Source organism: Epinephelus lanceolatus, chromosome 9 (assembly GCF_041903045.1).
Source record: "Epinephelus lanceolatus isolate andai-2023 chromosome 9, ASM4190304v1, whole genome shotgun sequence".
Lineage (NCBI taxonomy): Eukaryota > Metazoa > Chordata > Actinopteri > Perciformes > Serranidae > Epinephelus > Epinephelus lanceolatus.
In genome coordinates, this window is record NC_135742.1 from 29,232,660 (window position 1) to 29,246,579 (window position 13,920).

The following is a 13,920-nucleotide window of genomic DNA, read 5'->3' on the forward strand; positions in this document are numbered from 1 at the left end:
CTCTGCTTCTGAGGATAAGTTCATCCGAGTCACCAGCCTCAGAAATCGCAAGTTAACAGCAGCTCAGATCAGAGACCAGATGAATGCCACACAGAGTTCTAGCAGCAGACCCATCTCTAGAACAACTGTTAAGAGGAGACTGCGCCAATCAGGCCTTCATGGTCAAATAGCTGCTAGGAAACCACTGCTAAGGAGAGGCAACAAGCAGAAGAGATTTGTTTGGGCCAAGAAACACAAGGAATGGACATTAGACCAGTGGAAATCTGTGCTTTGGTCTGATGAGTCCAAATTTGAGATCTTTGGTTCCAACCGCCGTGTCTTTGTGAGACGCAGAAAAGGTGAACGGATGGATTCCACATGCCTGGTTCCCACTGTGAAGCATGGAGGAGGAGGTGTGATGGTGTGGGGGTGTTTTGCTGGTGACACTGTTGGGGATTTATTCAAAATTGAAGGCACACTGAACCAGCATGGCTACCACAGCATCCTGCAGCGACATGCCATCCCATCTGGTTTGCGTTTAGTTGGACGATCATTTATTTTTCAACAGGACAATGACCCCAAACACACCTCCAGGCTGTGTAAGGGCTATTTGACCAAGAAGGAGAGTGATGGAGTGCTGCGGCAGATGACCTGGCCTCCACAGTCACCGGACCTGAACCCAATCCAGATGGTTTGGGGTGAGCTGGACCGCAGAGTGAAGGCAAAGGGGCCAACAAGTGCTAAACACCTCTGGGAACTCCTTCAAGACTGTTGGAAAACCATTTCAGGTGACTACCTCTTGAAGCTCATCGAGAGAATGCCAAGAGTGTGCAAAGCAGTAATCAGAGCAAAGGGTGGCTATTTTGAAAAAACTAGAATATAAAACATGTTTTCAGTTATTTCACCTTTTTTTGTTAAGTACATAACTCCACATGTGTTCATTCATAGTTTTGATGCCTTCAGTGAGAATCTACAATGTAAATAGTCATGAAAATAAAGAAAATGCATTGAATGAGAAGGTGTGTCCAAACTTTTGGCCTGTACTGTATGTATAAACATACAAAAACACATCTTGCTACAGAATGTGCCCATGTGAAATGATGCAGTCAGACGGTTTGTAAAGGATAGGTTCACGATTTTTAATAGGACACTCACACCCATATGTACATTGAAAAAATAATTGGTTGCTGTCCACACTGGCCATGAAGAGGTCTCTTAGGGGACAAAATCCACAAGGTCTAAGACAGGATCACGTCCTGTGTGGACAGGATAGATAGTTGGTGTGTGGTCATAGCTATGGTGCACAGTAACGGCAGAGTCAGTGTGGGGAAAAGCAGTCCTTTACCCCAGTCTGTACATGCTGTACGCTCAGTTTTTAAAGGGACACTATGACATTAACTATCTTACTATCTTATCTTACTATATAATGACGAATGAAAACTCTTTCTGTGGGTGTGTGTGTCTGTGTCTCTGTTCCGCGTTTTTCTCCTCACTGACTTGGTCAATCCATGTGAAATTTGGCACAGTGGTAGAGGGTCATGGGAGGATGCGAATGAAGCAATATTACATCAATTGGCCAAAGGGGGGCGCTATAGCAACCGATTGAAATTACAAACTTTGAATGGGCATATCTCATGCCCTGTATGTCGTAGAGACATGAAACTTTGCACAGAGATGCCTCTCCTCATGAGAAAAAAGCGTTTGAAGCATTTTTGGGGTTTAATGTGTTTGGTGTTTAATTGATTCTTTTGTTTTTTGAAGTCACTGTGCGTGATGCAACTGCAACAGTTGACAATTCTCATTAAATAGGAGAATACAGTCATTAAGTCAAAATATAATGAATATAGCTTAATACCACGCTAGAAACCCCAATTAAACTATTGTAATGTCTGCAACATTAACAGCCAACATGTTGTTATGGGAGGTTTTTAAAAAAAAAAAAAAAAAGTCAGGCGCGACTTTGTAGGCATATGACCACACATAATCTGAGGGGACCCCTCCATTATTGACCCGATCAAACAAAATGGGGGCGCTAGAGAGCTAATTTCCTATCAAGGCCTAACCGCCATATGGATTTTTACTAAACTTGGTAGATATGTAGAACAGGACGCCTCAAGGTGACTGGAGAAATTTAACTCTAATTGGCAACTGGGTGGCGCTATAACAACAGAAAAATGCTTAAAAATGGCTAAAATGCGACTGATTGCTGTGGCTCCCCCTGTGGCCGAATGTTATTGTATGCTGACGTGGTCAATCTATGTGAAACTGCACATAGGCATTGAGGACTGGCATAGGTAGAAGGTGACAAAGCTACCAATGGGTATGGACTAGTAACTATGATTATTAAATTTATCATAATATCAGTATCCTACAGTCAGTAACACTATGATGTAATAGATTAGCATGTTTTAGTGAATTCCATGCATGTTTCGATAAAGTCTAGCAGTGCTAACGTTACTTGACGCCATTAGCCTTTGTATTGATAATGTGCTATGACATACCTCACAGAGATTTGCAACCTCAAGAACTACTGGTCGTTGGAGGCCCACAACTTTTTTACCAGTGACTAAACAATCTTACACTGTTTGGATAAAGTGTCATATCCTTTGTTTTATCAGAAACAGGCTCAAAATCACCACCACCAAAACCACCAGATTACATTTAAATAAACTGTAATTTTAGCGAGTATAGAGCCAGCATATTTACACATCTGCCTCGGTAAATTAAGGGTTTATATCAACCAAATCAGAGTTGATGATTTTTAAAACAGTGGAAAGATGAACCAAGACAGTGTCTATAAATTTTTCATTGTTTCTGTTGACTTTAAATGAAGTGTGTTTTACAATGATAAAATTATTGATTATTTAAATGGAGTCTGGTTGGTCTGACGATAGTGATTTCAAGGCTGTGTCTGGTTAAACAAAAAGGATCTTACTCTTAAACAAAAAGGTCTCTCCCTGTGGGCATCCTTTCGATAATGTTGTCAGACACTTACAATAATAAATATGTCAGTGGCAAACACAGGCACTTTTAGTGGACTTAAACTGACAGTACCAAAATATCCTGAATTGCAACTCAGCCGCTGACGGCTGCAACGCTCTCACTCAATTTCAGAAAATGTTCCCATTAGTCACTTAGACATAAAAACATGGGGAAAAAGGGTTGAAAAAAAAACTTGTTAACTCTGGATTTTTAATTTTATTTGACATGCAGAAAGCCACACAGCAACTCTTCGGCATTGCGAATGCTTTGTTTTCCCCCTTGGCATAAAATGATGTGAAGTTTTGTAGACATTCCCATAAATACTGTCTCTAGGAATGGTTACAGCAAATAACTTTTTCAACGTATGAAAGCACATAGAAATAAATGAACAAATCCTTTAAGAAATTTGTTTTTGTTCAAATTTAGTATAAAACTGCCAAAGAAGACTGATACCACTTTTTCAGAAGTATTGATCTTCTCATCTAACTCTTGTCAAGAAACTGAATAATAGTATTTTCCAAAATATTTAAGCTGATACTTTTCACAGCTTGTTTTGAAGGCAGCTTTACACAAAAACTGACTGTTCAAGGACATTGTTTCAATGTATCTTTTATTTCTATGGTAAGAAAGTCCAGAAATATTTGCAAACATGAACGACTCTCTTTCAAATCCAAAGACTTGAGTGCTAAAACTCAAATTTATGATGTCACCAAGTTTAAAGTCTGGAGCTGTTCCTTTAACAGTGAATAGGGAAAACTGTTATCGATGACTCCATAGACTGTGTAATGAAAATGGACAGATGGGGCTTTTTAGGAGGCTAAAATATGTTTTTCTGCAGCCCTGTTCACAGCAGTACAATGTTAAGCTTCTGTACCAGAAGCGAGAGATGTCACATAGGTGGGACCACCATGTTTAACTGTATAGTTATGGCTGGAAATGATACCAGAAATAAACAAATTTGCCGATTTCACATATCTCCATGACTGAAATCAATTATCAGTTGTGCCCCCTGGTAGAAATAGCAGTTGTTAGCGTGACATCATGTTGATTCAGTCCCTATGGGTACATTTTCTGCTTCAGAGCTGAGAACGCTACAGCACGGTGCAGTTTATTTGGGTATAAAAAAGAAAACAAACATTCTATGGGTCCACAAAATCAGTCTCCCATTCACTGTCTATGGAGCAGCTCCAGACTTAGTACTCAATGTCATCGCAAGTTTGAGACTGACTCCTCTGGTTTCTGGCTTTAAGAGTCACTCATGTTCACAAATATTGATTGAACTTTCCTCGATTATGGAAATAATGTACTGGAATCTTAATTCCGGTGGTGGTTCTCTTTAAAATATTCTATGAAAAGAAGAACAATGGAGTTAAAAGGCTGGGTCACAAGCACTGGTGGCTGTCCTGACTCTCAAAAAAGCCTGCAGTTAATTACACTATGCATCATAACCTCTGCTCTCTGAGGGGGCAGAACGAACCCCCACACTCGCAACTTAAACTGCTCCTTATAAGCTACTTTTCTTCTGCACAGAAACATAGACGCACACACATTATAATAATTGTCCACACGCACACACACAAACTCAGTGAACACAGTATGATACTCACACACAGGTTATGGCTTTCCAAGCAGTTAGAGCTCGTTTAATCTCATCCCTGTATACATTCTTTGTCATCAAACCTTTATAGACAAATATAAACGCAGATAATGAAGGCCTTCCATTAGTTCCAATACAGAGCCATCTTAGTGTACAGTAATGTCCATTCAAGTTACCGTAGATATCATTTGGTTGAATGAAAGAAAAGAGGTTTTTTTATATACATAGAGACAGAAATATACACATGTGCAGGTGGACATATGGCGCACACCCACAGTCATTAACAACAACATCTCAAATGACCAAAGGACCATTCACTGGTTATGTCGCCATCTTTAGTTCTTTTGGCCGCCTGCTGAAAAAGTATACTGTATAGCACCCAAATGAAAAGAGCTGTACGGTAGATTGATTATGGTCACAGATACTATACCAACACTTAGAACACTGAGTAGGCTTTACAGTTTAGAGTTTACACTAGTGTTGAAGACAGAATGTAATCATCCCCCATCCCGCCCCTAAATTTGTGGTCTGTTCATCCAAGAGAAGATTAAGTCGAGAACCAATTCAAGACAAAAAAAAAAAACAAAAAGTGTGACTGATAGCAGAAATATGTCTCTTTCTCCTCTCGCTCTCACTTCTACCCCATTTACCTCTCGCTCATTCCTTTTCTCTCTGCAACAATTTCTTTTCTGTCAATCCTGTCTTCTTTTAATTACGTTGTTCACTCCTTCTCTCTCTCCTTTGGTGAGAAAAGTGCAGAAGTCTTTGAAATGTTCAGCTTCAGTCCTCCAGGATTTTGTGCCTCAGTCTGAGGGAGAGTCATTCCCAGCGAACGGCCTTCATGGGCCTCTCCTACCAAGGGTCCTTTTTAAAGCCATGTGCTTCATCACAGTCGTGGTCCGCCCTAACGATACATCAAATGAACAACAAATTCACACTTGTAAAACTTCAATATTTTCCAGCTCTTTTTGTTTTTTTCTTCTTTTATAAATGCCATTCATGTCAACTACCCAGAGATTCAGCCTTCTTAATATCAGCCTCAGAAATAACACCTTCTGCTTTTGGGATCAGCTTGTGGGTGGATGACCTCTTTTTTCTTCTCCTGGCGCTCCTATAAGGCATGCTGGGCCAGGACCAGAGCCAAAGCCAGGCCGGGAAGCAGAGCCCAGACGTTGGCACACAGACAGGCAGAGTGATCCTCTGGCAGGCCCCGGGTTTTGCCCAGGCCATCGTCTCTCGATTCAGAATACTGGTTAGATAGAGGGACACACAGGGGGAGAGAGAGAGACGTGCAAAGGTTAGACGTGACTCAGACACTCGTGCTGCTTCTTGTTCTGGCATTTGATGGGGGAGAGGAGCAGGAGGAGACAGGACAAAGGTGAGACAGGACAGGGTCAGAGCTGAGGAGAAGACGGGAAAACAAAGAGTCAGAAAGTCGGAGTAAAAGTGAGACATTACATGGATCCGTGGCAGACCCACTTTGGCATGAACATTAAGTGTCTGATCCACCAAATGTTTTGATATGTGAAGTATCTCAGTATTTCAAGCCCCTGCTGCTTAGTATGCTCCCTGCTTCTTAAACAAGTTGGCAACAAAGGAAAGCTTCTTGTGAGGACTTTTTCTTTTTTCTTGAACTCTTTTAGGTTGTGCCAGCAAGTCTCTAAACAGTTTTTAGAGCTATCATTACAGGCTTTATTTACAAGAAAAACATGCTAGGAAGCCAAACACACACTACAGAAGCCAGCAGCAGCTGTGGATTTCTTTCAATATTTCATAAGGCATAAATTACAGCAAGCAGAGGCCCGAACAAAATACTTGCAAGACCCCTTGTATGCAGTTTGACTGTGCACAATCAAAATACTACAGTGTTTATTCTTATGCACAAGAGAAAATACACGTATGTACAGAGTGCAAACAGAGAGGTAGAAATGGCACATTACCACACTGTTCACATTATGGCAGAGAGCAGTGGGAACACATCAGTCCAGATATTAAACTCTGTGGCCTCCAGAGTTCCACCGTTATATCCACACAGCAATTGCCTTATTATGTGCTTTTCCATAAAATTGTTAGCATTTTGAATACTTTTTCAATTTTCTCGGATTCTTGTAACACAAAGCATAACCATTTGCCTCGAAGTTAAAGTAGTCTCGCTCAATTTGCGGAGGCACCATTTTCAGTCCAGCACAGCAATACAGAGGCACATCATAAGGAACATGAAACATTTTCTTCTCCTCCTCCTCCTCCTCCTCCTCCACCTCCTCCTCCACCGCCATCCCCTCAACTCATCTTCACCAATGTAACCTTTGCAGAGATTGCACTTTGGTCCATTTCCCTGTACACAGGAAAAACATCTACTCAGATGTTATCTACCAGCACCTCATTTTCCACCAAAACAAGACAACATATGAAGAAAATAAAAAATGAAACAAGAAAATTGTGTTGGATTATATTAACAGGACAGGCATATTTATTTTCCTGTAAAGGCAGAGAAGGAAGATGGGAGAGTGAGGGAGGGAGGGAAGGGAGGGATATCCAAAATAGCTGCAGTTATCACAGTACCTGGGCTTGTGCATTCACGCTCTACAAAGAAATAGTTAAATGACAGTTGCCAAAAAAAGGGGGGGGGGGGGCTATGGGTAGCTTGACAATGCACCAAACACATCCGCGACTAAAAGCCAATTAATTAGCAAGGGCAGTGATGTGTGGCAGCAGCCTGTTGACATGAGTCCAGATCTCCGGCTGCAGCCAATATCCACACATACACACTCGGGCTTGTGAGAAGGTACACGAACACATAAACACATGGCTAAGAGCACAAACACATGCGTATGAATGCATGCACCGTGATGGAATACAGACAATGTCAAAACATGAACTCATTTACTGAGGCTTTAACACATGCTGAGAGAGAGAGAGAGAGAGAGAGAGAGAGAGAGAGAGAGAGAGAGAGGATGGAAAATTTATTTAAACTGTTGATAAGGAAGTCCCACTTGTCATTGAACATGTTACTACGGACAGAGTTTTTATTATCGATCAGTACATTACACAGTACACACAAATTTACAGTGCAACCGGACTGCATTCCCTAAGGCGAGTAATCGAGTAACCCTGAGGTACATAGCTTCTGTCCACAATCAATTCCTTTCAATTGAGCTGAAAATCAACACGTGACAGTGACAGTGTGGGAACACAGACAACACCAGCTTCCCAGCGGTTGAGGTTAGAGGAAGGATTTACACACACAGAAGCTGGATTACATTACATTTTGAATTATACTTAAAATGTGGCAAAAGTGTACAGTTAAAGGAACAGTGTGTAGGATTTAGTGACATCTAGTGATGAGGATTGCTAATTGCAACCAGCTTGCAACCATGTGCCAAGCGTGAACTCTTGGTCTCTTCCTCTCCAGAACAAACAGACCTTAAACGGATATTTAAACTGGTAAAAATGAAACATAACAAAATAAAATAAAATAATACAGTTTCACAGAAGAAATCAGTGTTTTTCCGACACTGTTTGGATCATCACAGACGAGCTGGTAGCCCAGCACCTGCCAATGTATGCTCACTTATTTTCTCTGATAACTTAAAATTCAGACCTTCAGGGGGTTTTTGCAGGGAGCCAAATTATCTGCAGGGGTCTCTTCCCCTTTAGAATCAGTGATTTAAACTAGTAAAAATATTGAATAAAGCAGTTTCACTGAAAGAAAAATATGTTTTTCCGACACTGATTGGCTTGTCACAGAGAGGCTCCTAAATGTGGTGGCTAACGCAGAAAGAAATCAGAAATGTGCTGTCACGGATTAAATCAAATGCCTGGACTTATTTTGCATTTTTTTATTCATGGAAGGAAGGGAGGACTTGGATATGAAACATGAGATTTGCATGCAGTGTCATATGATACAATACTACCAGTGGGATACTATGAACATAAGGGCTCACCTCACACACCACCTTTCAGAGATAGTGTTAGCCACTAACTGCCAAGCTAGTGCTAAACCTGCTCCACTGAAAAATCTAACAGCGCTGGATGCTCTTAGCTTGGCAAAACTACCATACAACTCGGAGAGAGTGAAGAACCTCACCTATTTCATGTGTAAAGATCTGCATCCATACAGCATTGTTGAAAACAAAGGCTTTTGTTATATGCTAAAAAGAATGGAACCCAGGTATGTGGCTCCGTCCTGACGTTTTTCACTGACAAAGCCATACCCAAGCTCTACAGAGAAGTCAAGCATAAACTTGAGGATGGAATCTTTGTGTTCAGCAAGAAGGGTTGCATTAACTTGTGGAGCCTGGACTTCAGTGGATTCATATCTGACTATAACAACACTTTTTTTCTCACAGAGTACTACATGAAAGTCACACCGGGGCAAACACTGTAGACCTCCTGCAAAATGCAGCACAAGAATGGGGAATTATCTTTGTAACAGGCAACACTTCTAATGTGGGTGTTACCATTCAGTTAGTGGGATAACTGCATGTAAAGTGTTTCGCTCTCGCGCTTAAAACTATAGTTGGTAATGTTGGAGAGCTAGCAAGATTTGAAAGTGGCACCTCCTCTAAGCTCCACCCCCTCCTCCCCCTCCCGTCAGTGCTCTGTCCAAAGCCACGGCCCCACAAACTTGAATGCGCATCCTGCAGTAGGAGTCAACTCAGCAGGGCAAAGGAGAGCCGAGTAAAATAACAAATCCCCCCAAAGCAAACAAATAATTACCTGTCCAACAGAAAGACAGCAACCTCTGCATCACTTTTCAAGCCCTTCAGCTCCCTCAGTTGTCTCCACCGTTCAAAAGCTGCACCGATGTTGATGTCTGGTTTGTCCTCTCACTTTATCCAAAGCCTTTTTCGTCGCAGCCTTTTCTGCCTCCGACTCTCTTTTCTCAGCCTGTTTAGTGGGGCGAGCCGTTACAAGTAACGCTGGAAGTGGTATTTTTGGCTGCATTTTCTCTGCCATTGTTCAGCAAACTCCTGCTAACTCGGTATTTCTGCTGAGGAGTGTGCTGAATATTTCCGGCAACGGTGACACGTGATGAGTGCACGCAGGGAGGAGGGAGGGAGGGACAGAGGGGGGCTCGGGCAGGACGAGACATGAAGGCATCTGATTGGTTCTCTCCATTCGCACCGAATGGCAGGGATTGGTCAGAGTTTTTATGGGCCTGCAGCTGCCACAGAGGTCGGATTTTTTTCGTTCCTTTTCTGAACACATTATGTATTGACTACTCTCAGGATGGAAGGACCATTTCACCCAGTATAACAAGAAGTGTTTCTGAACAGGATTACCAACTATAACTTTAATCTGGCCTCGCAGAGGGCAAGTAAATCTGCCAACAGTTCAGTTTGTCAGGTGTATGCAGCATTTTTGACAGGTTTCATGACAGTGTTGGTCAGCCTGTCTGCTTTGCATCAGATGTTAATGCAAAAAAAAAAAGATTTAAGTCAGATGATCAGACTGAAAACTTTATTGTATGAGATTAAATTGATGTTGACAAAGTTTTCAGTTGGGGAAATAATTTGCAGTTGGAAAAAAAGGTAAATCGCAATATATAGCAATATATTGTATCACAATACTCAGCATATTGCAGAGTATTGCAATAATATCGTACTGTGACCTAAGAACTGTGATAATATCCTATGGTGGGTCCTCTGGCAATTCCCACTACTAGTAATTATACACTAAAGAAAACAAATTTATTATATTTTATTTCTGAAAATATATCCCCCATAATCCTACACACTAGACCTTTAAACAACTCCTTGTTCTGGAATCTGTTAAGCGAGGCCATTAATGTTCAAAGCAGGATCATAAAAGACGCACAGAATCCATCTTATCTGTGAGAAACCGACCTTGGGAATATGGCAAAGACATCATTGGTTGTTTACAGTTACCTTCATCAAACTCTACAGAAACATGTTAGTATAAGGGAAAAATATTGTTTTCTCCACATAAATAAAGCAGGACTTGTGATGGCTACATCTCTGACTTACAGTGCTCAAAGGACCAAGCTTCAGCCCACATGTTTACTCACTGAGCATGGGATAAAGCCCACAACCACTGGCAGTGACATTTTGAATAACTATGCATCTAAATTAGCTGAAAATACTCTATAGACTATAAGATAGTAGTATGACAGACATCAACAGGCTTAGCCACGGACCGTGGGTTCTCCTATGCTCACTCTTCTCTAACTGTGCTTTGTTTTATAGGTTATCCTTCTGTGTTGTGGCCGTTCATCCATCCATCACAAACTTGATGCATTCTGTTACTCATGCTATTTGCACATGGGCCCCGTAGTAGCACGCACACATGTGCATGCACATGTGTGCGTGCTACTACGGGGCCCACGCTGGCCGCCACGAGATTTACAGCCTTGGACAGTCAGTCTTCTGCCAAGAGGACTCATACCATAACAACACTCCCCCAATTTATCTGCCATGGAAGTTTGACAAGTTTTAATTGCCAGGCATAGTTGTCTGAGAACGCAGGGCCGCCCAAAATGTCCCTACCAGCTCCCTCTCTAATTATAAACTTCCTGCTTGAGTAATCACACGTCTTATTGTTTCCTAATTACCATTTTTACAATAAATTAAACACCACGCTGCAGTGAGACAGGCACAGAGCGGTGCATCAATACTGACATACACACACAAAACCTTTGGAGAATGCATTCTCCTGCCATCCTCTCTCTCTCTCTCCAACACCTTTCCCAAACATGCACACTGTTATTGTTATCAGTGGTGCTTGTTCATTAATTCTCCTCTTTGCAACATTTTTAAGGTTTTAATTTGCTGTCTTCACAACAATGAGGGGTTCTGCGTAAAGGACAATGCTGCATGACTTGGGAGCAGTGTGACCATTAATGGCTGTGAAAGCCCCTGGAATTACTCAAAATAGATGTCTTAATGGGAGTCATTCATTCAGCACCCAAATTTGCATTCATAAACGCTGCACGGTGCTTGGATTTTGTGTATATGCGTAATAGTTGCTGAAAAATGACATTAACAATAACATCAACAGCAGCAGCGGCAACAGAAGGTTTTACAAAGTATACTACAGTGTGTAATTCAGCCAAGCTTGGTAACTGGGTCTCCTGCAAAGGTGAAAAACATCATTAGTCTTACACCAGAAGGGTGCACTGCACATCTAAAATACATCTGTAAAACAGAACAATATTTCATCGTAAAAACTAATCAAACTCAACAGCTAGATAAAAAGGAAACCAGAAAAAATTCTGCTTTGCTCAAAGTGCAGTGAAATATTTCTGTCCAACTCAAGAGAGACGGGAAGAGAGGGGGAGTCTTTGGCAGACAATATGGTCCTGTCATTTTCACATTTTATTTGAAGAGCAAACGAAGTACAGTTCCATTAAAAGACAAACACACGTGCATTCTTGCAGCACAGCAGAGAGTGATGTTTTTCTGCTCCAGACGGTGAACCCAGTTATAGCCGAGTTGACTGCAGTCTTCAGAGCAGACGGCACTGAGCGGAGAACAGGCCCTGGGCCAGTATTTTGGAACCTCTAATCCAGATTAAAACCCCCACCTCCCATTTATTCCACTATTTCATTGTGTGAGAGAGAAATATAATATTTCAACCAAATGTCATCATCTTGGGTGTAGCATAAACTGTCTTATCATAAAGCGTCTGTTCTGATGTGCCAATTGCTTTAACAAGCGTAGAGATTGAATGTGATGTGAATGTGAATGGTGCAGCGTGTTGAGCTTTATGATTTTGCCTCTGTACAAAATCCTCCTTTCATGGAAGCCGAGTGAAGGAATGCTTTTATGGTTCTTATTGTATTAGGTCCATTTTAACAAGGAAGTTGCTGCAAACTGAAAATATACGAATATATTTTTGCAATAAAACACACATAAATGTAACATCTGCAAGTCATGAAACAATCAATGCAAAGCTATTACCTCTTGGATGGTGACAATGGGAGGTACTGAGGTGCCCATCGACAAATCTGACCCCGTCTTCGTGGTCACTGAGGGGCCAGGGACAGACATGTTTTTGTTCTGCATGTTGTCTATCCCATAGCCAAAGGCCTGAATGGCATCTCCTGCAGGGACAGAGATATAAAGTCATTTGTTTTTCACTGCCGTCCCAGCAAGAAGCCAGCTAGCAGACAGACAGCTCTAAGTCAACTTCTTGGTCCCCTGCCCAATCTTTGGCAACCGAGGGAATGAGGGAGGGCGGAGTGGGATTGAGGAAGGAAGGAGTAAGAAGAGTAAGGAGAGACAGTCTTTTTGCTTCGTCAGTAAGCTTGAAGTTAAACTAATCAAAAACAGCTATTGGAGATTTGTTTATGAAAGGCCAGTCAGGCTTTTTTTGTCTTACAAAATACCAATACTGCCTTATGTTTAATATTCAAGCTGTGTCTTCTTTTTCAACCTAACATGTTTTCAGTATGCTATCAATTGAACTAGTAATTATCCTTCTATAAGCGAACGCTGCAGAGGCACAATGGACGAATTCATCAAATACAAACAACCTTGGTTCATGTCCTCAGCTCATTACAAAAACCCTTTTATGTTGCAACAGCCATTCTCGAATTGCAACATGCTGACCAAATAGTGGCATAATGTCTGCACTTGAGATGATGAACCCCAATTTGTTTGCCGGCAGTTGTACACTCAGAAATGGAATCTTTTAAAAGTAGCAAATCAATCAGCTCAAACAAAGGACAGCAGCCTGCGCTCGTGTATCCGCCTGCAGATGTACTGTACACATGTGTGTAATTTTGTGTCTAAGTGCATGTGTGAGTCTCTGCAAAAATGTGATAAATCCCTGTTCAGTCAGCTTTTCAGCTAGATATGGTAAAATAGGGGCTGAGTACCTTTTCACTGCTCATCCGTTTAAAACACGAGGCTTGTTTCTCTTTGTTCAGCCAGAGAGAAGGCAAGGCATGTAATTGCTTGGCAACCACCTCCATTATAAGGTCAGCATGCAGAGATGACTTTGAATAGATTCATGTGACTGATCAAATTCAAAACATTCCCAAACAAGGGAGAAATGGCATTTCCCCACCACCACACAAAGGACAGATAGGATAGTTGTGGAACACACCAGCATAATGGACACACACTAAGTCCTTAGTGCTCCCGATGCATGGCCACATTTATCTGTCACATCTTCTGTCCACCTACACAGTGTTACACACTTACCGTACAACAAAACACACACAAAGGCACACACGCGTACACCTGCACACTTAACACATACAAAAGCACCCTTCATGTTTCTCATTCTGTTCGACACTGGTGATTTGGGCTGCTGCTGGAAAATAAAAGCACAGAGAGGAACAGAGCTCACCAGCGAAGCCTAACAACTTAAATGCTAGCAGTGAAGAGCTACTG

General features: G+C 41.6%; 1 protein-coding gene across 1 annotated transcript in view; it reads right to left on the minus strand.

The window, feature by feature from the left end:
* Positions 1 to 4,578: 4,578 nt before the first annotated feature.
* Positions 4,579 to 13,920, minus strand: part of LOC117252005 (GDNF family receptor alpha-2-like) — a 54,110-nt gene continuing 44,768 nt past the window's right edge. Inside the window, exons 7-8 of the mRNA XM_033618625.2 lie at positions 12,481 to 12,623; positions 4,579 to 5,807 (exon numbers count right to left, since the gene is read on the minus strand). Coding sequence (XP_033474516.1) covers positions 5,670 to 5,807; positions 12,481 to 12,623 — 281 coding nt within the window. The 3' untranslated portion in view covers positions 4,579 to 5,669. The remainder of the gene's footprint in view (positions 5,808 to 12,480; positions 12,624 to 13,920) is intronic.